The sequence below is a fragment of the Rhipicephalus microplus genome, chromosome X (assembly GCF_043290135.1).
Source record: "Rhipicephalus microplus isolate Deutch F79 chromosome X, USDA_Rmic, whole genome shotgun sequence".
Taxonomy (NCBI): Eukaryota; Metazoa; Arthropoda; class Arachnida; order Ixodida; family Ixodidae; genus Rhipicephalus; species Rhipicephalus microplus.
This window is the reverse complement of record NC_134710.1, coordinates 76,001,010-76,028,772: the sequence shown is the minus strand read 5'-3', so window position 1 is coordinate 76,028,772 and position 27,763 is coordinate 76,001,010. Positions and strand designations below refer to the sequence as shown.

Below are 27,763 nucleotides of genomic sequence, written 5' to 3'. Positions count from 1 at the left end.
GGCTCGACTGTAGTTGAGAAACTACGCAAAGATTGAAGTCATGGACTCTGGTAAGAACACTGGCCGTTTCGCTTTGTCCAGGCTAACTTCGCCGTCACCAAGCTCACCTCAATAGCACCGCCTGTATATGTCCGCTCACGGTCTTTCCTTGTCATGGTGCAAGCCAACGCTTCCAACCTCACTGGGCCATTCGAAACCTTGAGGATGTTTACCTTGTCCCTGCAGGATGCCTACCCACTGTTGCCGTTCGGCACAACCCACTTCCACCGCATCCCAAAGTACCACTGGTCAAAATGTTCAAAGCACTGTCTTTCGTCGTGATGGGAACAGCACCCGCAGACACTGAGGATAATCGTCTATGTCGGCGCTGCCGGCACAACGCGCCAAGATCGCGAAGAGATTCGCGGCCGCTTCTTGTGAACTTTCCCTCTCAAGGCCAGCTACGCATGCGCGTTCACTGCATACGAGCACAGGGCGAGGGGCGCGTGCATGTGCAAGTTGACGTCAGGCTGCAGTACTAATTATGGTGACTTCATGCAGCAGTCTGGCTAGTTGTAATGACATCAGGTACCAAACTTCCAAAATGATCGCTCGTGCATGACCATACATTCAAAATGGCCACTTGTACGTCGCCAGCGAAGCCATAGTGCAAAGCGGCTGTGGAAGCATCACGATATTATAGTGGCTAGAAGTTTACTTAGTGTAGTGAACACGTGCCTTTCCCAGCGGTGGCGGAGAAATCGGATTCTATGCCACCGGGCGGTGGCGCTATCCATTGCTGGTGTGTTGGCAAGTGGGGAGCGGAGTGTGACAAGTGGGAAGCGGAGGGTGACGACGGGGTGCAGCTGGCGGCAGCACAACGATGTCATTGTCTCATAAATACTGTCAAAACATTTACTTTAGCAGAAGATTTTAATGCTCACAAATTTTAATAATGATCCTGGGCTGATCAACGAGGGGCTAGACAGTGAAAATTCTATTTTTGCGGTCCATGTGAAAAGTCCGCATATGCAGGTGCTAGCAGACCAACATATTTTTCGCTGTGTGCAAGTAAATCTAGCTGTGTTGACACAGGACTTTCTTCACAGTTTAGTTTTAAATGCAAAGCATTTCTTTCAAGCGTTCAAACTGCGAACAAACGCACTTTGAGTGTTTCTTCCTATATTGTCGCCACATATACGTAGTACGTCTGTGTGATGTAGTTGTATTCTCTTAACTTGGTATAAACCAAAATTAGAAAATGAGCATGTGAGTGTGCGACGAACACGACTGACAGGTCACGAAATGTATAGCATATTTTTGTCGCTCACGTCATCATCCCTTTCTCTCAGTCACATATACCCACATAACACGGGCCGTAGAATGCTGGTATATATATCCGTCTCATGGATGTTCGAAGAATAGCATTATAAATGCCAGTTTCTCAGAAAACCTCAATATACTTAAAAAATGGGAAAAATTACTAATCCTTCCAAAGTAAAAACAGGGCATTGCATCTGCTTGGGCAGTAACTTATCACAGAGCCACAACGATGCCTGAATGTTCTACAGAAAAATATTTTAGTAGTGATGTCAGGGCAACGTAAATTGTGGCTGCAGTGTTGACTAACCGCTTTGATAACAATGCAATAAGCATAGGCATGCGCAGGGTTCCCCTTCAGAGAGGGCAAAGCTTCGTCGCAGTGCCACGCCCCCCTTCCTAGGTATTATGTCAATGTATGGGGCTGACTTTGCACCCCGTCCCCTCTTAGGTATATAAGAACCATAGAAACACCGTTCTCCATGGAAGGATCCAGGAAGTTTTGATTCTTAAACTGGTATTTTTTAACGTGCATTGACATCGCACAGTAGCAGGCTCAAGCACTTAGCCTCCATTGAAACGCGACCGCCGCAACCGAGATTGTACCCACGTTCTTCGAATCAGAGGCCGAGCACCGGCCGTAACCGCTACATCACCGCTACAGTCTCATTGTATTGCTGCTGCATATACAGAAAGCACCAGGGACAAGGTTCTTTATGACGAGCCCCCCCCCCCTTCCCCTCCAAAATTTTTTTGCCATAGTATACACAGTGAGAAATGGCCATTTTAAAACATGCCCCCCTGGCCAACCCCCGAAAAAGAAATTTCCAATTTCTGCCTATGGGGGCGCTGAAGCCCTGAAGGCCTTAAGACCTTTCTAGCCACTCCAACGCACCGGGCCTAAAAGAAAGTGAACTTGTTCTGTATTTCGTGCGAATAAAAGGTATCCTGCTACTCAGAGCACCTGCGGAGCTGGTACAGCTGCAAGAGTTGGCGCAAAACATCAAAAGAGGTGCCTATGTGTGCATACATTTTATTGCACTGCTTTTTATTATTACTTTCAATTTTTTGTTTGATTGCCTTTGTTTTCCTTTCACTAGTTTCTCTCAGTCTGTGCCGTGTCTGTCTTGTCGTCTTTTTCACTGTTTATATATTTATATTTTACGCCCTTGATGAAACCATTGATTTATATGTGGGGTTTAACGTCCCGAAACTACCATGTGATTGTGAGAGACGCAAATGAAATCACTGTAATTGTCTGTGAGTATTTCTATCTAGTACTCGAACATGTCTGTGTGAAAAGAAAAATGTTATCCAAATGGAACTGAAACCCCAAATATCCTACATACATAGGTGTGTTATGTACGCGCTATATATGCCGCCAGCATGTGGCATTTTGAAGACGCTAACCTGCCCATATAGTCCCCGTGCCTCTTTTTTTCTTGTTTACACGTTATCAGCGCCATGTGTGGTGAACACAACGCGATTATATAAACCGCAAACACAATACTTGCGAGGAACTGGGTGCAGGCTGACACATGCAAACGAAGCGCGCCAGCGAACGGCTGCGCCCTCTGGAGACTGTATCGTAAACTTTTTCTGCCTCGCCGCCTCGTTCACAACACTAGGAAAACCTTTCTAGCCACTATAACGATATCTTGCACGAGCATGTGATGAAAAGCTCAAATCGTGTTGTGGTGTCGGGACACAGTAGAAACCGAAGCTAGCTTTTAAAAAGTACTCTACTCACTTTTGAGTTATTCCAAGTGAAACGTTTGAGCCCACATTTCTACCACTAGCGATTCTGCTGAAAAGAGTTGAGCTGAAAGGTAACTATGTCAGAGTGATTTTAGTAAAGTACTTTTGTTCAACAAAGTTGTGTGGTCATGTGACCACCCTCCAAATGTGGTGGCGAAAAGGAAAAGTTATGCGGGAATACATTATGTGTATGCAACTTCCAAACTGGCTATGGCGACACATTTGGTTTTAAAGCATTATGTTGTTATTGTTCTTTCACGTGACGTCACAACTGAAACCATATATTACTTCTACGACCTAAATATTCTTAGCAAAGAGGTAAGAAAACACGTAAATTCAGGCAATTTTCGTAAAAACTGGGGCAACATTTGAGCCACAATACTTTTTCTCGCTTTTTTTACTAGTTGACGCACTATCTGCTGAAAATATTTTAAATGTCTATAAACGAACATTTATTGAGAAAAATCCTTGCAAAATTGACAAAAAGTGACTTTTTGGCAAGGTTAATTTGTAAATTGAGTATCTTGGCCGTCGTGCTAAAAATGCATGAGACAGTTCATTATATGGTCCAATGCCTTTTTTTATGATATGAAAAATTTTATTTCTGTAACTTTTGTTTAAAACATAAAAATACATTTTGATGTGCATAACCAATGTCAGGAGTAGGGAATATAGCGATGTCTCTCTTCTGTTGTGGACCGGGGTCTCACTGACGCGTCCCCGCCGACGTAGGTTGCCGAGATGTCAGGGTTACATCGGACCTGGACTCCTGTGGTAGCGTGGAGAAACTCCGGGTTGAGGAAACCATGCTGAAAAGTTGGGAAAATGAAAAACTAACTGATTTATTGACACTTTGTACAGCTATTTACAACATAGTAGGTTAGAGTTCCGTAAATCACTATCGTGGTGGATGAATCATTAAACCATGGTTCAGAGCGACTTCCTGCATTTTTCAGTGTCTTTCTAAGCCCTGTCGGGCTTCTCCTTCTTGGTATAAACATCAATCACACACATGACACTACCCACCATGGCATCAGCCAATAACACATGTGCGCCAAATAGTCGTTGCACTTGCCGACGCAATGTTCCTGCGGCCAGTTTCACTAAGAGAGAAAAAGTGGGGTCCTACATAGAACAAGCTGGCTGGTGAGTGCTTACTGCCTCTTTCCCTGGAAGCGCAGCTAAGGATTAGAGACTTAATCGCTTAGTCATGACCTGCGAGGTCGGTCAGCCGCGCCAACTCCCCAAACAAGTCATCATGAAAAAAAATGCCTGTAGGGACATTGGCTTACGGACCGTAGAAGTTGCCACATTTTGATCCCATTGTTGCTTTAAAGAACCCCAGGTGGTCAAAATTTCCGGAGCCCTCTGCTACGGCGTCTCTCATAATCATATGGTGGTTTTGGGACGTTAAACCCCACAAATCAATCAATCAATCGATCCCATTGTTGCTTCCCGCCACTGGACGCTCGTTCTGAAAGAAAGGCACTGGGGTTTCAGGTAGAAACGTGCCCAGGCTATGCTTCGTATGGACAGCATATCAGCGACAAATGAAAGTCGCAACACTTCCTTGTAAAACACGTGCTCGTTCTTGGCGAGTTTTTGGGCTTGCATCAGGACCACCTTAGTTGTTCTAGTAAGTTCTGGTAAGGTCGCTTCGCAACACTGTACATATATAAGAACCAACTTGCTTGTTTCTCTTCCTAACTGGCTTTCTCGGCACTACGTAAAGTAATGCCAATGAAAAAAACATGGGCAACGGTATCTATTTGCTGACTCTGCTTCATTTTATCTCCCTCTGATGCGTGAATCAAATGGTTTCTTGTTCTCAGGTACTTGATATTTGCAGAAAAAGTGCTTCATGTTTTTCCAATAATAAAAAAAAAAGAAAATTATGGCTTCCATGACGTAAATGTTTTGTCGTTCAGGTTTTTTTGCTTTGTGATGTGTCGTCCTCTGTTGAAACCCTAATCGTTCACATCAAAATACACTACATTTCCAATCAGACCGGCTTTTTAAGTTGAATTTCTCGAGTTTTAGAGGCCAACATGAAAGGCAGAAAAAGTCGACAGTCTGAAATAGTGCAGTTGTTGGGTCCCTTTTACAGCCAGCACCACGGCGAATCTCGAAGTAGGCTTCATTTTTTTTATCAAACCGTTGAATGGGCCAATCAAATTACTGTAATTCTCTTTACCTTACTTTTAGTCCTCAGAAATATTGTGTGGTGTCTGAATCTGACCACCATACAGCCTCTGTAAGCTTGCTTTTGCTGTTTGACGTTTTATTGTGCCACCGACACTATCGCATGCACTTTTGCCATGTGAAGTGACAAAGAAGTTCTCTTCCAAAAATTTGTGGTCCTGCTCGTGGTAGCAAAGGTTCAAAAAGTTCTCAAGGTCATATACCGCACACTAAATGAATATGTAAGTAAACATAAGAAATTTTGCAAATTCTGCATACTCTATATATTTGTATGGGATGCATTTTCCAGGATGATCCAAGCATTAAAAACACAGCAAATTAGGATTCATAAAAGCAATCTTGCTGAATTGCGGTGCCCCAATAAATTACCAATTCATTCTAGCATGATTTTCTCACCTTTAAGTTTCGAGAGTGGAGGCTCAGGGAGGCTTTTCACAGGACTTGCATTTCGTTATCCATTTTCAAGTTGTGGCACCAAGTCCCGTCGGCTGCTACAACATATCAGACACTCGTGAACTAAAACTTTGTCTGCTTAAAATGATAGGAGGCTCAGGGAGGCTTTTCACAGGACTTGCATTTCGTTATCCATTTTCAAGTTGTGGCACCAAGTCCCGTCGGCTGCTACAACATATCAGACACTCGTGAACTAAAACTTTGTCTGCTTAAAATGATATTAGCAGCCCGACGATTACTTTGCCTACTGTCCCCTGTGAGTGTCAACTCACTCGTTGCAGAAACTTCGCTGCGCTACCTAATTAATGCGAAAACAGACTTGTAAGCAGAACAAAACAAGAACTCCCCAAAATGAGAGTAAGGAGCTTTTTCTCCTCTTACAACTCAAAAGTGAATTAAAAGTGGCCTGAAATTGTCCAATTGTGTTTACATACTTGCTGCCATCTGTTTTGCAGCAGACTACAAGGAGACTGACAGCAGCACATATATACACACTTTGCCGATGCTCACCGCTTCCGTTGGTTGTGCACATCATAACAATTTTTTTTTGTTTTAAACAAAATTTACAGGAATAAAATTTTCCACATCGAAAGATAAGGCATTCAATCACATAATGAACTGTCTCATGTATTTTTAGAACAACGGCCTTGGTGCTTAATTTACGATTGAATCTCCCCGAAAATTCACTTTTTTGTCAATTTTGTGGGAATTTTTCTCAACAAATGTTTATTCATAGATGTTTAAAATATTTTCAGCAAATAGTGCGTCAACTAGTAAAAAAAAGCAAAAAAAAAGTGTTGCGGCTGAAATGTTGCCACAGTTTTTACGAAAATTGCCTGAATTTGCGTGTTTTCTTGCCTCTTTGCTAAGACTATTTAGGCCGTAGAAGTAATATATGGTTTTAGTTGTGACGTCACGTGAAAGAGCAATGACAACATAATGCTTTAAAACCAAATGTGTCGCCATACCCAGTTTGAAAGTTGCATATGCATACTTTATTCCTGCCTAACTTTTCCTTTTCGCCGTCACATTTGAAGGGTGGTGACGTGACCATACAATTTTTTTTAAACACTTTACTAAAATCACTCTCACATAGTTACCTTTCAGTTCTTTCAGCAAAATCGCTGGTGTTTGAATTTTGGGCTAAGACGGTTCACTTGGAATAATTCTTCTCCAAAGCCCACTTGTGCTTAGCAGTAGATTTTCTAGGTTCTTTAGGGCTTGGCCTTTCAGCTGACTCGAAAGAACAGAAAATTTTCGTGTCAGTATCCCGCTTTAACCCAACATTCGGATTGCCTGTTGCCTGAACAGGCGCGACACTGGACACCATGTCATGAATAAGTGACAATGATCCTTGTGAATGGTAGATGGAAAATACAGTCTTTGCCATTCTGTGGTGCTAGCTTTAGTAGTCACAAATTGGTTTTGAATTATCTGTGGGGGGAAAAAAATGAGGATATAAAAGGTATAATTGTAATTTTCCTGTTTTTTTTTTCTTTCTTAGGAAGCTTATGAATTGCAGTTGGATGAAGACCGTGCTTTGGCAGCTCAAGATGTATTCAACAAGTTTCTTAGCGAACAGGTGAGTCTGGAAGGCGTTTGTTAAATGTCACTGAAGTTGTTACTTGTGCAGTCAAGTGAATTTGTGGACGTGGTCAATGAAGATCTGGTGGAGAAGTGCAAACAAGGCCTGGCAGAAGCGTCTAAGGATTTATTTGCTGAATGTGCAAGGTAAGGCAGATATTTTTTATTAGAATAATCAGTTAGGCAAGCATTGTCGCAGTTGAATATGCCCCTTAGCACCAACACAAACAAGATAGAAAGAGAAAAGCACATCATGATTGTTAGACAACTTTGTATCCTGCTTGTCTGCACACTTCTTGATATTAGAGCGTACTGAAGAAGCTGGCCTAGCCAATATGTTTTGCATTGGCTGCAACCACTCAATGAGTTCTATCATGACTGGTCTAGAGGCGTGTGCTCGTTCTTTCCTAATATGGCCTGAGCAGGCACTGCGAGTACAATAGAGCTGTTTCTATACAGTGACCACGGCGCACTCCGCATAAGGGCATCCCGGGCTAACCCTTCAAAGTGCATTTTTCTGCATAAGCTTGGTATTATAAAGAAGCTGATCCTGGCCGCTTTCTCTTGCTAATTGCTTCTTCCACTTATGGGAAGCGATAAAAGTTGTGCGTCTGGGAACAGCCTGGCTTTCTCGAGATTCATGCACTCAACACATGAAGACTTGTACACAACGCTACCAGAAATTTTGTTTTGTATGGCTTGACCATCTTATATTCTATGAATTTGAAAGTGCTTGAGGCCCGTGTGCTTAGATTTAGGTGCACATTAAAAAACCCCAGGTGGCTGATATTTCCAGAGCCTCCGCTACAATGTCTATTATAATCATACTGTTGGTTTGAGACGTTAACTGACAAGTTACTATTGTCATTACATTATGCCGAAACACAACAGTAAATGCAGATGACGTGGGGTCACAAAGAAACATGTACAAGGAATTCACTCTGTTAAGTGGCGTCATGATCACAGCACGACAGATTACTCACGTTTTACACAGCAAATCATAACTTTTTCATTTACAATGGTATGGACGACATGCGAGCGCGTATATAACTGAGTGCTTTCTTTTGCTTAGTTCCTACAGTAACACGTGTAATATTGTCTTATGGGGAGCCACTCACTTGTGTGGTTGTTCATGTTATTGTTTTCCTCTGTGTCGTTCACAATTAATGCAAAGGATCGGCCGAGTAGTAGGTGAATTTTTAAATATTTTCGATAGTGTATCATTCGTAGATGATTAAAGCTTCGAATATTCATCCCATTTCTCGGACGACAGATATAGCGCAAGAACAGAACGACGAAAGGACAAGAAGGAGACGAGCCCTTTGTCGTCATTCTGTTCTCGTGCTATAACTATCGTCTTGTCATACCAACTAGCCCAAACTGCCACACCTCTAAGTTACGTTTCTCGGAGCTACAAGAAAAAAAAAAACGGGCTTTGTTATAGCCTCGTCTATGCTTCCCTGAACAATAAAAGTTGGTGTATCAGTGGTTCATTTTTCCTCTTTTTCTATACTTTAGTGCCTTCCTTGCACTGTATGAGTAACTGCTATTTCATGTTATTTTTAGCTTTCAATTTCAACAGTTGTTTATTATTATTTTTTATGTTATTATTATTATTAGTCCTGCTACTGTGAATTTGACTTCTAACTAATTAAGAGAAGAGTGTCTGTCTCAATTATGTATTTACTTTAAACTTTTTCATATTTATTTGAACATTAAAGCACAAATTATAATAGCATCAACAAAAGAGAATAAATTTTTATCATTTTCAAGTGCCGCACAGCTGGCATGTGTACTTGAAATCAATGTTTTCTGAAAATTTTTCTAGCAAACAATAAGTTATGCGTAATTTTTTTCGACTGATCGGTAAACATTGATCCTAGTCTTCCGAGTTCGACAAACAAATGCACATGCGCATCAAATGCAGTATTCAGCCTCCTACTTATTTCTCAATGCTACAGAAAACGAAACAACGTTTTGTTAAGTAGCCAGCGCCACGCATTGGCACCAACCTCTCCTTACATACATTTAATTAATAAAAAATGTTTTGTTACAACCATGACAATGCTTTTCCGTGCAACAGAAACAGACAGATCAGCGACTTGCGCCTCCCCTTCAGAAAAGTGGAGATCAGCGGAGTTATACTATGTGCTTGCCGGCATGTTCACATTGCATTGGTATCACAAAGTGACTTCAGAAGGGACTACAGCGAGTTCGAAGCCGAGAATTTCGCTGCGCGCAATAGCCTCCACAGCTGCTAAGTTGGCCTTCGCCGATAGGTAGCAACCCCCCCCCCCCCCCCCCCGTGTGCAGGCCATAAAGAAAGGAGCGAGTGCGCCCCTCCAGATTGGCCATGCTTCTATGTGTCTATGTAAGTCTTGTGATGCACACCAACACTGGGTCGTTACTTCTGTATGGGTTTTTGCCTTAGTGTTTTCACATTTGTTAATTTGCTTCAGTACTCTTACAAGGAAAAATAGCAGGATTGTAAGCCCGGTCATTGACATTTCACAGAACTTCAAAAACAAAACGCAGTGGTGCAAAAATGCTGTTGTAACAACCATATTTTTATAATTTTATTACCAGAGTTTTAAACTACACGTGAACCAAAAAGTTAACCTGAACCAGAACTTTAGCTGGAACCGAACTTAAAAGAGCACTGACTCCAAACTTTTGCATGAATATATAGTACGCAAACACAGTAAGGCAGTCAATAGCGCTCCTCCTTAGCTGCTCCTTGTGCTTTTGCTGCTCCCAGTTCCAGCGAAATCACGTCTCTTGATCAACAGCTTTCTCGTTAACAATGCATAGACTGGCAGGTGTGACAACCGCACAGTAATTTTCGAAAATGCTTTTGTGGCATTGAGATGCCTTTACCGGCAAAACCACAACAGCTGGGAATGGTGGAGCAGCACCGTATTTGCATATTATATTTCCGTAACAGCTGGAAAGCTCGTTTGCTCGAGCATAAGACTTGATTATTTATGGATGGTGTTATACTGCCCAGTTGCAGTTTCGGTTTCAGAAAGTGCCAAGTGAGGCGGGACCGAGAGTTCTTCTTATGTAAACATAGCTGGCTACATAAGCACACAAGGCCACATACACATGAGCACACGTTGACAACATTTTTCAATGCCTCCGAGACGTAAATATGCGTGACCCCCCCAAGAAATGCATTGCCGAGGAAAGGACATCAGCCTTTCTACTCTTGTGCGAGCCTGCCTCTTCTTTCTGTTGAAAAGGTGTTATAGAAAGGAGCGCTTGGTTGCAAGGATCATGGCAGTCAACTCAAACTAGTGTGTCGAAGGTGGCGGTTAGTTGTTTACATGAAAATCTAGGGAGTGTTTCGCATGCAGTGACACACGCTTTAAAATTAATTTTAAATATATTCCAGGCAATATTATTTGCTGATGCTTTGTAGACAATGTGTGTCGGCACATCTATCTCACAAATTATCTCCTCCTCAAAATTTTGTCAGTGCTCCTTTAAACCTGAATCAATATTCTAAGGTTTCTGAACCAAACTATAGCTGCACTGGGGGGAAAAAAAAAATTTGTTACTAGTCCTGCATGAAATTATTTTAAAATGATGAGTGAAAACAGATACTCAGCATCTTCACAATGTTTCCATAAAGTTATAGTGTGCCATGTAGGGCTGCCACTGACTTTCGAGTGAAAGTGGCCAAATGACGAAAACTTACCATAAATTGCCATTTTTCTTCACATTTTGCCAAGAAAGTCGCCACTCTCTCTACATAATTGTGTCGTGCCTAGTAATAAAAATGGCTAATTATGTATAGCCCCTTGCAGTACAGTACCATTTATAACCCTCAAGCTATACTGATGTTTTTCTAATGCCATTTACATCACCCGCTACACCATGGGAAGGATTAGTGGGCTTGTAGTCGCATCACCTGCTTCACCATGAGAGGAGCACTGCGAAAGGGCATGCCTACACCTGTGGCGTCCCTAAATGCTAGCGCCCAATAACAAAAAGATTGTGATAGTTTAAGTTGTAGCGAATACAAGGTGAGGCCAACGCTACAACAAGAGAGGGACGGTGTGCATGGCCTTCCTGCGTATTTTGAGAATTTTATGCGTGGAATCTTGTGTCCGATAATTGAACAACTTAATTACAAAACAATTGAAAGTACCGTGTAATTGGTACAGCGTTTGCACTGTGCTTTCTGTGCTGTAATTTTAGGGGCAAAGCTCCTTATGGCGTCACCCGTTGTCCCATTGTAGTTTGTAACCAACGGTGGCACATACACGAGAAAGCAAGTGTGTGCCACAGGGGATAGACTTTTAGGGGCGAAGCTCTTTAAGCCGTGGGTGGTCGTGCGTCCTGGATGTATGTAGCAGCTATCCACCTCTAGTTTATTTCTTGGAATGTCGAAGCTCATTAAGCAGTGGGTCGTGGGTCCTCGATGTATGTAGTAGATAGCCACCTCTCGTTTAGTTCTTGGAATGTCTGGTACTTGTATGTAATCAATATATGATGAAAAGATACGAGATGGTGGTACTTGGAGTGTTCACTGTACGAACAGATGTACAGACAGGCGGACAATCGAACCACGGATGGTACAGGCAGGCGGACAATCGAACCACGGATGGACGGATACACTAACGAGCGGACAGACGCTTCGCCCCACTCATCATCATTCAGTCCGTGGATGTGCTGTAATTTTTTATGCTACATATTTGCCTTGGCGCAGTTGTTGAAAGCTGCCCAAAAAAAGCCGGCTTCCTTGCCGGCCAGCGAATTCAAGTATGCTGATAGCAAGTATAAATTTTAGATACCACATTAGGGGGTACTACAGCAGTGAAGAAGTCTGCAAGCTATTCAGAACAGTTGGAACTGTGTTTGAAACACGCGGTCTAATCATCACCTAGCCACTTTAAAAGAGAAACTTGAAAACACCGAAATAACTTAGTACAACGCCACCATTTCGCGGCACACGAAGCTATCCGCTAACCTAAATTTCGCTGGAAGCTTCCTGGCCGATGCACCAGTGCCTCCAGAATCTAGGTGTGTGCTAACGTGCTGAGTTCCCTGTAAAGTGCGCCATCTACTGCTGAGTCTAAAGCCAAAAAATAGGAAGCATGTTTCCATCGATTCGTTTTAACGACACTGAGTACAGAATACATAACTCAGTCAAGACCTAAACCGAAAATCACCAAAAATTTACCATGCCGCCATTCATAATTTTAAGTAACCACGGGCCTCTCAAATTCACCAATTTGTCGAGTAGCCACCAGTGGCAACCCTGGGGCCATGGCTTCCATTGTATGCCAACTGAGTATGATAAAGAAAAAAGATTGTGCTGATGGCCGCTTCTCATTCATGTACGTCAGTTGTGTTCCACAGTTGAAATGCTGTGTTGACTCTGGAAAAATGGGAGCTTTGCGTAATTATAGGTCCTGTGGAGCCTCCGACTTCCGCCACTATTTCATAATATTAAACACTTAACCAGGGAAAGCTAAATATGTTATATCAATTTCATGTATGGTGTCCTTGGAGGATCATAAAAATTCGGCATATCAATCATTCAAGACACAATATATGTGGATTTGAAGCTTATCTGAAAATTCCACATCTGAGACAGTTTCTTAAGGGGGGGCATGGCAATGAAAACTGAATTTGTTATTTATAGAAATAAAGTGATGAATTACAGCACTCAGGTGTGGTTTGTTATGGCAATATCAGATCCAAAATCATTTTTGAACTATTTGTTATATTCTCTGAGTTAGACACTCTCATCGTCATCCCAAAATTATTTAATGAATTAGATGCAGCTTCGTCAAGATTTCTACATAAGGATATTTGCAAGAGCCCGTTCTGTGCCGTGAAGATATTGGATTATTTTTTTTTCTAATAAGCACACACCAAATTGTTTTAAATGTCTTGTAAAAATTGTCTTACTATTAACTTTTACAAAGAACGAATTATGAAACTCTGTATGATCTTCAGATCAATATGAACAACTTTACGGCACTCACCACTGTCTCAGGATCTAAGGGCAGCAAACGGAATGGTTATAGAGCAAACCTCATAAGCGCGAAAATGCACGCGACAGCGACGAGTGATGCTATGAGCGACGAAACAGGGCGTTCGCGCGACGTGTCCCGGACTCATTTTCGCGCGATCGCTCGGTTCTCCAGATTTGGAAACCGTCGCTCATCGCCCGGAAGTGCTGGGCTCAAGCAGCCAATAGCGAAAAACCGGAAAAGACAAAGACTACATAGGTGCACGTGACCCTGCCCGAGTCATGTATGCGCAACAAGAAATGACGCAATGTTTACGCATGTGCATATAAAAAAAGTGCTGCAAGGCATTCATAAACACTTTCCGTTCCATTACACAACAATATATCGTATTTTTAAATTGCATACCGCTCACTACGCGGTTTTCTTGGTGCTAGTAGACTGCCTCATGCCAGCAACAGCGAAGTTCGCTCGCCAAAGCCGTCGCGTGAATGAGGTTTGCCTGCTCTAGCGACTGATCGCGCGAAGAGGATCTACGTCGCGTCGCTCGTCGCTGTCGCGTGCATTTTCGCGCTTATGAGGTTTGGGCTTATATCTTTATTATTGTGAAATGTCAGTGGGATGACTCTCAACAGCTACTCGAAAAATTAAAGCTGAGTAATTGGAGCTGTAGGAAAATGGCACCTAAAGCTAAGGAAACGGAACTCGGAAAAGAAGCTAAGGAGACGGAGCTCAAAAAAGATTTGGTTTTATTTTTCATTGGAGAAATGCAGCTTTCTGGCCCTCTTGAGCTCAGATCTGTTCTCTTTACGATAATGATAAGATGATGGCACTGTGCTAAGAAAAAGCTGCAAGATTTGCATCTTCTAATGCCCAATTTTCTGACAAGTTTTTTATGACAGCATACTAGTAAAATGCTTTTTCTCAACCTCTGCTAATTTTAGTCTAATATTTTGCCATGTTAAAGAGATTGTCGTGGGATTGCAAAATAAGAATAACAAAACTAACTACCGCACATTAAAACATACTTCCCAAAGACACTTATTATCGGGACTATCACCACATTGCTTCAAGAATACAAAAAGCCTCCCAGTTTGATATACACATTCCACAGAAAAGTGCACATGAAAAATTATGAATATGTAAATTATTATGCCTTTGATGTGGCCTTACAGCAAAAAGTCAGTAAATTTTCATCTAAGGCGGGGGTGGGGCATGGCAGTGGGACTGGTAAATTTGGTCATATTTTTCAATTTAATATTATTACTATTATTATTGTTATTATTCTTATTATTCTTGTTTATATTTTATAATAATGGTAATAATAATAAATTGAAAAATATGACCAAATTTACCATTCCCTCTGCCATGCCCCCCTTAGTTGAGAATTATTATAAAATATGAATAATGATAATAAAGGTAACAATAATAACTTGAAAAATATGACCAAATTAACTATCCCCACTGCCATGCCCCCCCCCCCCCCTTCCCCCTTGGATGAAAATTTACTGACTTGTTGCTGTAAGACCACATCAAAGGCATAATAATTTACATATTCATAATTTTTCATGTGCACTTTGTTGTGGAATGTGTATATCAAACTGGGAGGCTTTTTGCATTCTTGAAGCAATGTGGTGATGGTCCTGATAATAAGTGTCTTTGGGAAGTATGCTTTGCTGTGCAGTGGTTAGCTTTATCCACTATTGTTATTGTCACTCTACTGCACTGTTGCATTGTATTAAAGCTTACTAAAGCTGATAAATCATTATGAAGGTTTAATAAAATCCCTGCTGCGTAAGCGATCCATCCGTCTGACAGCGTCTGTCACAACCAGAGTGTCTAACCAAACCCTAACCGAAAACCATGCCCTAAACAGAATTTGTGCTGGAATTGAAACTTAAATTATGCCAATTTTTCTAGAACATGCCTGAGCCCAAACTGAATACGAATGAGCTCAAACTGAACAGGAATTAAGTAATAATAATAAATAATTATAGTAACGAAGGTTATCAGTTGAACTTTAAAATGGTTGAAGCATATGTTGTGAGAATGGAAGCATAGCATATAAGTGATCCTTTATTCCACTAGAGGATCACAATGACACTAGAGTAGTGTTGTGTATGATTGACAAATGGTAATAGATGATTGTTGCGTGCTTGGAGCTGTATGAATACGTGTGCCTAGAGGTTCAGAATTCTGGATTAGGTCATGCTACTCGTGTTTTGAAGTTCAAATGTTGTTTTAAAGGGGTTCCGCATAATCTCCTAGTTGCCAAGTCTGTTTGAGTTTCAGTTTATTAATACAAGTTTAACTAGCAAGAAATTATTGTACATAATATCAGGGGTAGAAGGGCTGTGCCAGCCGTACCGTTCTGCTCTAAACTAACCTTGCTGCACCAAAACGACGTTTTAGTGCTAATATTTCTTAAATTTAGCCGATTGTAGTTTATGCTCGGACAACACTATACTCATGGACAACCTTTATTTGCAATGAAGTGGAGGCTGTAGAGCTGAATCGCATGAATGCTACAGCTAATGAATGTAGTCCCACTATTGCATCCATATTCTGTGTGCGAGGAGAGGGGGGGAAACATTTTCTGCCGGAAGCTTTTTGAGATAAGACCTAAGACACACCAGTGAGGTATTTGTTTTGCTTCATGCTTTCTGATTCCGCATTTTTGCAGGTGTACGTACATCTCAAACCTTAAATGGTGTCTGCCTCTATGCTTGAGCGTACATGTCATTCTGGCTTTTTTGTATGGCCGCCTCGAAAACTTGTGACAAACCTTACACATGATGGGCTGTCTTATCAGGCTAGGATGAGGTTACACAATGCTAATGCTGCACAGCCATCACTTTCCACAGCGGTACAAATCACACGCCGTAGCAGATTATTTTATGTAGCAATATATGTGCAGAAGCTCCGCTCTCGTACCTTCCTTGCCAAGAAAGGTTGTTCATGATTGTTGGCATATATATAACTTCAGCTGTTTTACGCAGCTCATACACGGAATGCTAGCAAGGGGTTAGCCTTATTCTTGACGCTTGATGGTGCTCTGAAATTGTGTCACTATGCCGTGATCTGTGTGCAAGGTGTTTTTACCTCTTTTGTCCAACATGGCTGTGGCCGATGTTTTATCAGAGCAGCTTCAAGAGTTGTTTAAAGCCTTTGGTCGTGAGTGGGGCAGGGGCTGGGAAATCTCCGCCTGGAATTCCCTGTAATCTGGAGAATGAAGCTTGTAATGGGACTTTACGCTAAAAAAGCAATAGAAACATGACCACCCAGTGGGAAGAATGGTTTACACTAGGGCATGCACATTTTATTTAACATGTACCAACTACATGATTCCAAGGCTTCCGCTGGGCAACATTCTATTCTGCCATCTGGGGTTCCTCCAGCCTTCTCTGTCACTTGGTGGCAAATTCACCGCCCCAAATCATTCCTTTGATTGGCGTGTCGTTACTTACCAATGAATGAAGCTTTCAAGTAGAAAAGAAAACATGTACAGGTTTGTTAACTCTTTCTCTGGTCCACAACATCATAGACAGCACTGAATGATTGCCAGTAAAGTTTTGAGAGATTGGGGGTTATACTGTTACACCTAATTATACTGCACATGCATGTCTCTATTATTAAGCGTCAAAATGTGCCATGCATCTAATGACCCCTTCTCTCTCTTAGTACGCTTTTTCACATGACAACTGCGTACTGCAGTAACGTTGACATAAGAACCATTCCTTAGCTTGATTGACATAGGGAAAACTAAAATATGCTTTTGTGCATATGAAACTTTGCACAAATGCACTTTGTGTGCTGGGGTGCATAAAACAGTACTTGTGTTGTAGGTATGCACTGCAGTACAATGCAAAAAAAAAGCATTCATCTATGTATTGTCATTGGAGGCCAAATATTAGGGGGTGGGGCTAGTCATTTGGAAGGGGGGTCCTAAATCCTGCTCGACCTGACTTTTTGTGGCATTTTCTAATGTGGAGAGTTATGGCTGTGCATTGTGTTTGATAATAATACCTACGGAAGACCCTGATCATACATTCAAATAATTGTTTATGCTTTGCACCTTTACCCATGGAAAGCTGGAGACCAATAGCAGGCTGTTGTTAGGAGCCTGTTATTGCTTCATTTTGCTACTAGCATCCATGGCGGAACTTGGTTTCTTTTGTACTTGACCAACAAGGGGAAGAAGCTGCAGTTAAGCTTGCCCCCCCGCCCCCCCTTGCCCCGCCGCGGTAGTCTAGTGGCTAAGGTACTCGGCTGCTGACCCGCAGGGCGCGGGTTCGTATCCCGGCTGCGGCGGCTGCATTTCCGATGGAGGCGGAAATGTTGTAGGCCCGTGTGCTCAGATTTGGGTGCACGTTAAAGAACCCCAGGTGGTTTAAATTTCCGGAGCCCTCCACTACGGCGTCTCTCATAATCATATAGTGGTTTTGGGACGTTAAACCCCACATATCAATCAAGCTTGGCCCCCCTTAATGGAGAACCTTGTGCTAGACGGAAACAAGGAAATTGATTTGCTTATTTATTGAATGTTAAAGTGAAGTACAATTTTGTTAAGTAGTGCCACATTTGAGTTAAAACACAAAAGTGTAGTGTCACTTTTTGGTTAAAAACTTTTGGGTTTTGGGTTAAATTTTATTAGGTAGTGTCAGTTTGGGCTGCCTTGAAGTCTTAGTAGTTTTTGCTGTGTCATGCTTCCTGAGCTTAATATATAAATTTTTATGGCTATTATCTTGTGTTTTTGCCCTGTTACTAGATTTTGTATTGCTGTTGAAGTTCTCCACAGTTGCAGGTTGATAGGATTTCTTTTTTTTAGTTGCTTGGCTAGAAGAGCACTTAATATTCTTAAAAAAGTTCACATTTACTTTAGTTTTTCCTCCTAGCATGTGTATTTGTTAATAGCTTGAGTTGATTTAAATGTTTAGGGTGGTGACCACTCCAAAACTCTCTTTATCTGCTACAAAAATATTAATTTATTGCTCCAATGCTGCTCACAGCCTTGTTCCTAAACATTTGAGTGTGCTTCCACCCATGAAGGTGCAGATGAAGTGAAAACCATGTGTTAGTTCATTTAGCTACTAGTATTACCAGAAAAACTGTTTAGTGAGCATGGCAATATACACGGAGAGTGAAAAAAATACGATGTCCCTGGAAAGTGAAAATAGGAATACGAACGACTTAACTAGTATGAATGGCTTCTGGTAAATTACCACCGATGCCACCTTTTCATCTTACGGTTACAGTGTCTGCTAAAGGCACAGGAAAGCAGCTCCCACTGTGCACTGCGAATTGATAAGTATGTCGCTGCTTGTGATTCTAGAATTCATTCCCAGCCTTGAGCACATGGTATATGAGTTTTTGTCAGGGCAGTGCAAGACTTGGTTCCCGCTGTGGTCTGTGGAGATAGGTTTGCTCAAGAAGTCTACACTTAGAAGTGACCGGGAAGGGACGTGACATTCTTCACTGCTGTCACGCGCAAAGGCGGTATGGCTGGGTTTATCAACTTTTCGACACAGCACAGAGGTGGCACACGAAGCAGGTTGTCAGCAAACACAAGTTAACCCAAGATACAGCACGGTGTGACGATCATGAGCTTGCGGGCCAACAGGAAAACTCTGCAAGACCGACCGTGTGTATGCGAAGCCACCTGCTAGAGCAGCACGTCTGCCTCTTGTACAGGCCTGTGAGCATCTCTTGCAGTGCACGAGTGCTGGGCAGAAGCAAGCTAATGGGAGTGGGGGTTCTCACTGGCAGCCAATGAGGATGATAGTCTAAGCTCAGTGACGTGCGCTAGCGTGATGTGAGGGGAAGGCATTGTCCGGGCATATTCGAATACGAATCTCCGGGGAGGGATGACCGACACATGGCTTGCACCAGACAAAACGGCCTGGTGGCGAAGCCACAGCAATCATGTTGCCGATTAACAGTGGTTCTCGACACTCGAGGAGCATGGGGCTAGCACTCCCACTAGCTGGGGAACGAGGCGCCAAGAGGGAAGGCACGTTCGATTCCCACAAGTCGTGTAAAAAATATGCACAAACTGTCCGTCATTGGCTAGAGGCATCAGTGGCATCACCTACTGATCCTTTAAAGAACGTAAAACAGCCAGCAAAATTTTATTCACAGTCCCACCCCCCATTCTGCTACAGGCGGGAGTTGCCAGAAATATTTGATGTTTAATTAATGCAATATGATCTGGATGTGTTTTTTCTCTCTCTCTCTCTCTCTTTGTTTTTTTGCATCACATCTTGAATATCGTGGTTTACTTACTATCGGTTGGGTAGTGATTTACTTGTGCAAAAGAAAACTTATACCTGCATTTTGAAGCTAACTGCTGCTTCAAAACTGATGTGCAAGCTGAACTCACTGTGTGGGCACTCATTCTCACTAATTAATTCTGCCTTCAATATATACAGTGAAATCTAATTGTGATTTAAAGAGAGGGATTTGTGCCTGGCATTGACCACGGGCATAGTCAGGGAAAGGATGTGATGCTTCCCTACCTAGGTGACACACTAGGGGGCTACGGCTTGGTTTGTTTACTATTCTACAGGGCCCAGAAAAGGCACTTGAGGCAGATAAATGTGGGTTTATTAACCCAGGATGCAGTCACAGATTGCGGGTGTGGAAAGGCTTGCCACCACAAATTTTATGGAGCATGCCTGCCTGCATCACTATTGGCTATCAAAAAAAAAAAAAAAGGTCCACGAAACATGTTATCGAGGAGTCACAGGCAAAGGCACCACCTAACCAACTCATTTTAGGCCTGTGAGCATCTGTCTGCGGCGAATGGGCGCCAACCATAAAGGAGCCCAAGGGAAGGAGGGTACTATAGGGATGCATCAGGTGTGTGTCCCAATGATGTACATTAGTGCAGTGACTCAACGCCAGGAGGAAGAAACATGGTAAGCACGGATTGCACAGGGGAATAAGTCCGGCTTGTTAGCTGTGTCCGCCATGTAATGCTTGGCAGCGGTTCCCGACAATTAAGCTGGCTTGAGGCCTGCAGAGCGTACTAACTGGGGGATGAATTGCAACAGGGAGGCACTCTTGAGCTCCACTCATGGAATGGGTTATAGCAAAGTAATTTTAATTACCCTTGCAATTCTCATAGAGGTACATGCATATGAAACCGTATTTTAACTAACTAAAATCGTCGTGTCAATAAGTGTAAATAATAAAATTCGTCTCTGAAACCAACAAATCTTTGCCTCTCTGCACTGAGTACATTTTAGTCTAGTGATCTAATTTTTTGTGGCAATGTACGTAATCCGTAAGTTTTACCAGCATTTAGAAAAATCTCATGAAATACGAAATAAATCCACGTGGTGCACTGTTGTTTCACTCATAGCATGGTTAAGGGCGCTGCAGTACGGTAGTGCATAAGCTTAGTCACATGGTCCTTTTTCAAATTTTGCTAGCTCACTGTAAATGCTGGAAAAAATCACAACACAACACGTAAGTTGCCATGAAAAAATGAATTGGCTGTTGTGGAATGCACTTGACAGTGTAACGAAACACACTTGGTCCTAATCATTAAAATTTTTGCACAATTGATGTAGGTAATTAACTAATTGAGTTCAATAACATAGATATATTGACCTGCAGGTCGCGGGATCGCATCCCGGCTGCGGCGGCTGCATTTCCGATGGAGGCGGAAATGCTGTAAGCCCGTGAGCTCAGATTTCGGTGCACGTTAAAGAACCCCAGGTGGTCGAAATTTCTGGAGCCCTCCTTTACGGCATCTCTCGTAATCATATGGTGGTTTTGGGACGTTAAACCCCACATATCAATCAATCAGTATAGATATACCCTAACAAGTGCCACTTAACTGTAAACCATATGTTAGTTTCATTCACTCGTGGCAAACCACTTTTTGTTTTTTTAGTATTTGATTCTAGTTGCTTGTGTTCCCTTGTGTGTGTGTGTGCGCGTGCACGCACGTATTTGCATATGTTAAACAGTTAATATGTAGTGCTTGCATTGTGCACATGAACGTGTGCCTCCCTGCATTTTGGGAAGATTTGAAATATATTTGATTTATTGTTTTTATTTGCCCAAAAAGGATGAATGAAAATAATGGGTGCATACATATTCAATGAAGCATTTAGTTAGAAGCATGGGTGTGCATTCTTCATTCTTAGCGGCTCTTCCTCCGGCATCACGAATTCGCGACCGAGCAAGAGCCCCCTTCCAGTTCTTGTCGGATTTTCCTTTACTGTGTGTAGAGGGGGGGGGGGGGGGGGGGGGGTATTTGCTTGAGATTTTACAGTAGTATTTTATTTAACATTCTTGCGCGGCACCCACTCAAATGAATGTCCCTGTAATTAAGAGGTGCCTGCCGTCTCATAGCTAATCACAGACTTACTCACAAACAGATCATGAGAGATTCGACTCTCCCATTTGGACTTGGGGAAACCAGTTGCAGGGATGGAAGTGCTATGCGATTTGCACTACACTGCACCAATCTGCTTCTGCGCAATCCTGCCCAAAATGCATTGTTACTACACTGAAGCTTTTCCCAAATTGTCTTCGGGGCCTTCATGTACTTCTTTCAACCATCTTATGCTTCTTTCAGTTCAAGATATTCATCATCGAGCTTGACGAGTGGAATCGAATCACGTGCACACACACACATGCACGTGCATATATGTGGATAAATTTTTGGTAAATCTGGTCAGTTCATCAGTACTGAATATTTAGTATAAATCATTGGCAATTTTTGATTATCAGAATCTAAATAATATCAGTTTACAATGTTGTTGTGCTTTAAAAATCTGCTCCAAAACTAGCTTCTATTGTCAGAAACAAACCTTTTGATGCTCTAAAGCTGCTCCAAAACTTTTTTTTATTATTGTTTGTAAGCATCTCCAAAACAACTTTATTCCTGCTCCCTAAGCTGCTCCAAAAGACTGGAGCCGACTTCCACCCCTGCAGTTGGCAACTCTTAACCAGGTCTGTCAAGCCACAGAAGCCGATGTGGGCCTGTAATGATGTAATTAAAATACACACAGTTTCAAATATTTATGCTTACCTCTGTGAGTTAATCATTTCAGGTTGGCAGTGTACGTAATTTTATGTTCAGCCCTTATAGGTAAACCACCTGCAATGTTTGTATTATTATCTCAGGAAATGTTTCTTCTGTTCATGAGAGTGGGGGATGTGCTTGCATTCCGTGATACCCGGATTTATGATAAGTAGGCTCAACAATATTGTCAGAGTATGTAAGACATTTCTTCCTTTACACAACTGCGTAGCAAGCACCACAGTTGAAGGAAGAGCATGTTGCAGAAAACAGCAAAATGGTTTACGAGGACCCTTCAAGTAGTGTTTTGCATTGTACAGCGGCTGTATTTCGTGTTTATAAAATTGATAGTTTGGATTCATTAGCATGCATAGCATTATTTTGTGGCTGGCTAAAAGTGTAAACAATCAAATACTTTGTGTATGATCAGTACTCAATGGCTGCACTGTAAACGACTGACGTGCACTATTGCAGGCCAGTTTTTACTCGTGCATTTGTCCTGTCTATCTTTCTTTGTCATCTGACGTTGCAAACTGAAACCATTACAGGGCTGTCAAGGAGTTCCTTATGGGAGGACCTTTCAAGGAGTTTGAAGGCAGCATGTACTTTGACCGATACCTTCAGTGGAAATGGCTTGAGAGCCAGCCTGTGACTGCTAAGACATTCCGCATGTACAGGGTTTTAGGCAAAGGTGGCTTCGGTGAAGTCTGTGCTTGCCAGGTGCGTGCGACTGGAAAAATGTATGCTTGCAAAAAGTTAGAGAAGAAGCGCATCAAAAAGCGGCGTGGTGAGACGATGGTGCTGATTGAGAAGCAGATCCTACAAAAGGTCAACTCTCGCTTTGTGGTAAGTGATAGGTTCAGATAGGCTGTAAATGAACTCTGGTTACAAGTGCATTGATGAGGTATAATGTAAAATGCAGGTAAGCCTGGCCTACGCATATGAAACAAAGGATGCACTGTGCCTGGTGTTGACCATCATGAATGGCGGGGATCTCAAGTTCCACATGTATTCTATGGGTGGGGAGCCTGGGTTCGAGCCACAACGGGCACGCTTTTATGCTGCAGAAGTAACGCAAGGTCTGGAACATCTTCATGCTAAGGGGATAGTGTACCGAGACCTAAAGCCAGAAAACATTCTGCTAGATGACCATGGCCATGTGCGGATCTCAGATCTTGGCCTTGCAGTGGAGATACCTGATGAGCATGAGGGTGTACGTGGTCGCGTGGGAACCGTAGGCTACATGGCACCTGAAGTGATCGACAATGAGCGGTACACTTACAGCCCTGATTGGTTCAGTTTGGGCTGTCTCCTCTATGAAATGCTTGAAGGCCAAGCCCCCTTTCGGGCACGCAAAGAGAAAGTGAAACGTGAAGAAGTTGAGCGCAGAGTTAAGGAAGAGCGGGAGAAGTACTCAGCTAAGTTCAGTGAGGAGGCCAAGGACTGCTGCCAGCAGCTACTGGCAAAAAGCCCTGCATCCCGACTTGGCTGTCAGGAGGGCCGCGCAGGTGCCCTTCAGGTAAAACGGCACCCTTTCTTCAAAAGCCTTAACTGGAAGAGACTGGAGGCAGGCATGCTTGAGCCACCTTTCGTGCCCGATGTGAGTTAAGCAAGGTGCACTGAAAGTGTAGGTTATTACTGACATCCCCCTAAACTTATCTTGCAGCCACATGCAGTGTACGCAAAAGATGTGCTGGACATAGAGCAGTTCTCCACTGTCAAGGGAGTCAACCTGGATGCTAGCGATGACTCCTTTTATAGCCAGTTCAACATGGGCTCAGTGTCCATACCATGGCAAACTGAGGTGAGTGTTGAAAGCATCATTGTGGTAAGTGCCGACTGTGGTTGTGTGCATGCAGATGATTGAGACCGAGTGCTTCAAGGAGCTCAACGTGTTTGGACCGAGCCAGACCCGGCCCCCTGACCTCTGCTGGGAGCTACCCCCGGCCGAGGACCGCCGGGGCTGCTTCCCTTTTCGCAGGAAGCCACGATCCCGGCCCAGCTGAGCTCTCCCAGACTATGCAGACCCTGTATTCCAGGCATAATTGTTGCACCCAATGGCACTCTGAGCCCAAACCTTTCAGGGACCCTTGTTTGGTGAATTGTTTGTGCAACGCTAGTCATGACATTCCTAGCTTTGGCGGACTACTCTTAATTTATTTGACGCTCCTGATGTGGAGTTATGTGGCACCATTTGCATCCAAACCTTGTGTGTATTGTCCTGAAATGGCAGTTCGGTTTTGTTTGTAATTGCAGGAACGTTTGCGAGTTAACCTGTGCCAGATCCCCGCAATCCCTACCTTCTGTGTGTTTCAGTGGAGTTGTGATTGTGCCATTTACATTTTTGTAAATATGTCGACCATGGTAAACTAGCTGTTTTGTGACTCCCTCGAATAAATTGTCATCTCTTGGTCACTTACTTTGCTGCTGTTTAGTGAGTCACTTAAGTGCAGAATATTATATATACTGTTGATCATGATGCTTCTGCACTTAAGTGAAGACAACTTCAGCAGTAATTTTTTTTTTTTTTTACTATTGCTAACAAAGGCAGCAGGGTTGTATTGCTATGGCTTTGTTGGGCAAACAGCTCGCATAGTTGTTGATACCACTAGTGACATGGTCTCAAGCACACATATCAAAGTGGTGCAGCAACTTAGTTTTCATCGCTTTGTTTTAAAGCCAACCATTGCATGAAGAAACATTAGTCTTGTTGTTGACAATGGTGTTTTCCACACATGTAAGATGTGCTGCACAGCCACCTCTTCCCTAGTACCTTTTATGTGTTATGCTAAAGATATTTGAAGTGTGTACATTTTGACTTTATCTTTCTTTTATCAGATAGGTGCTCTGTTCCTTTATTTGCAAGAAAAAAGGCAGTGTTCTTTGAATGCCAATCAGCAAGGACATGTTCAAAGGTTTTACTCAGGGTCATTTCCATAATTTCACATAACTTGTAGCTTTATTCAGTTTTTTTATCTGTTTTTAATATCGGTAGCACTCTTGTGTGCGATGACACTGGCCTGCCGTACAATGGAGACCTGTTGAATGCACTGTGGAATTTAGGTTGTGCTCCTTGGCTGCAAGGCAGTGGCTGTGGACAGTTGCGCACTCACCGTTTCACACAGCACAAAAGTGAGCGAAATTTTACACGATCATTTTTTTTTAGTATATAGGCATTGTTAAGTCCACTTGTGCAACAGAAATGCCCTTAGCACTTTTTATGGTGTATTTGGCTGTAGGTGAACTGGGCGTTGGCTGCATATTTTTTTTAATGACTTTCTCTCAAGGATGACTGTCTGTTATACACACTCAAACACAAATGGGATTGTCTGATTTGTACTTGTCTGTGTTAGTTGTTGTTCAGTACAGTTCACTGCAGTGTATAAATTATGTGCAGCCCTGGTAGATAAAGCCCGTTGAATGCTGAGTGTGGCACCTGCTCAGGATAAGGGTGGCCTTTTCTGCTTCACCTGTGGCAACACGCCTTGCAATCATTTCAATGACTCTTCAGTACAGCTGTAGCAGCAGTATGGATGTTGCACTCTGTTGGTCCTCCAATTGAAGTATGCTTTGGTAATTTGCATCAATTTGTTCGTCAATAAAGAATGCCTTTCCCTATTAGTATCCATCACTAACTGTGTTTCCCACCAGTTGTGGTCCAGGATTCAGTTGCATGACAAGTCGCATGTGATGCAAGGGAGACCGCTTGCATCTTGAGCAAGGTGCTTGCCCTTATATTTGGTGTGGAAAGCATGCATTAGTTTGTTGGTATAATTGCAAACAAGTGCACTGTGGGAAACTGTTCAGGTGAGACAAGAACATTGCTAACACTTAGCATTAGAAAAAAAGTGCACCTTAAGAACAATGGAGCAACGCCAGGTAAGTAAAACACTTCATTAGCCCACCAAGCAGCATTTAGGCCCTTTCAAATAACTCGGTAAACGAAAATTCGTTAAAAGAAAACTGCTGCTAAAATGGAAAAAGTGCTTATAAGAAAGTTGGTTTCATTTTTGCATTCTCCTCCCTGGTCATCATTCAGTAAACGGAACTCCTACTAAATAGAACATATTTTCTGGTCCCTTCAAGTTCCATTGAATAAGACTCTACTGTATTCTTAAGTTAGAGGTATATTGTAGCTGGATTATGACAGTGCACAGGTCAACAAGAAAAAAAATACACCACAAAACGGGCGCTATGTGGTGTAGCTGAAAGGGCAGCACATTAGGGATGATGTAATGAAGCAAATGTGTGAAATTCCTCCAATGCCTGATCAATTGACTCACTATTAAGCAAGTATTAGAGATGCAGTATACTGTGATACGTTGCTTTGTGTGTATATGGTGAATTGCACAAAGTGTAAAGTGTGCGCATACCATTGCTTTGGTATGGGTAAAGCACATGCAATTGTTCACTATTATTGTCTGTTTTTATATAGTTATTTTTCTGTAGATCTCCACATGCTTTCCCAACATTTTCATTGATGAAGAGTAGCTTTGTTTTGGGATACAAGGATGACCAACTTTTAGGACCCCAGTTGTGAAGTATTGAGTAATTCCTAATGACTGGAAGTTCAGGAAATTGCCCATCTGTCTAACATTTAGGAACCCCACATTTATGTAATGAAACAACATTATAAGCAACCTAAAAGCCGGCGCCTCTCGTAAGCTCCAGGAGGCTGAGCCAGGGAGCAAAGCTGAAGGAACGCCTGTACCTCTTAGTCAAGAACTCTATGCGAAAGGGGGGTTATCTTAAATATAATAAAAAGTGCCAGTTATATATATGCGCGCCCTTGCAGGTACTGGAGCTTTCCGGCGCTCGAAGGTAGGGATGACTAGAAAAACGGCTATTTGGGCTAGTTGGCTGAAATACATGCTAATAAGGGCTGCAGCGCGAGCACGAAGGTGCTAGATGAAACGTGAAACGAAAGGCGAGGCAAGGAAAGCAAAGAGGACAACACGAGCGCTGACTACCAACTGAATTTTATTATTCGCAGCACACATTATAGTATATACAACAGGCAATCTATTAACAGCAAACGTGAGCAACGTGACATATTCTGGGGAAGGGTATGATAAAAAGAAGGTACAATGATAAAATGGCTAACCCTTATCTAGAAGCGCGAACTCTTTGTCATGCAACGCCATCAAGGGTTGGCCCACGCATCCGTCACCATGTTTTCTAATAAAATACGCCTCAGCTATTTCACGAGTTACTTTGTCCATGTGGCGTACCAGCACACTCACGCCCGGAAATCGAGGCTGGCACTCGCAGCTTTTACAGTGCAGAACGAGGTTTCAACTAATTCCTTTGCATACATCATTCATATGTTCTCCTAACCTTTTATTAATGCACCGCCCAGTGTGGCCTATATAACAACGACCGCACGTTAAAGGAAGCATGTAAACAACACCAACTGCCACATGGACAAAGTAACTCGTGAAATAGC

General features: G+C 42.5%; 1 protein-coding gene across 2 annotated transcripts in view; it reads left to right on the top strand.

The window, feature by feature from the left end:
- The window catches only part of Gprk2 (G protein-coupled receptor kinase 2), a 44,773-nt gene extending 18,835 nt beyond the window's left edge, over nt 1-25,938 (top strand). For both annotated transcript variants that reach the window (XM_037427076.2, XM_037427075.2), the window contains exons 4-9: nt 7,217-7,294; nt 7,346-7,443; nt 22,866-23,163; nt 23,240-23,917; nt 23,984-24,121; nt 24,177-25,938. In XM_037427076.2, coding sequence (XP_037282973.1) covers nt 7,217-7,294; nt 7,346-7,443; nt 22,866-23,163; nt 23,240-23,917; nt 23,984-24,121; nt 24,177-24,323 — 1,437 coding nt within the window. In that variant the 3' untranslated portion in view covers nt 24,324-25,938. The remainder of the gene's footprint in view (nt 1-7,216; nt 7,295-7,345; nt 7,444-22,865; nt 23,164-23,239; nt 23,918-23,983; nt 24,122-24,176) is intronic.
- Nucleotides 25,939-27,763: the final 1,825 nt, after the last annotated feature.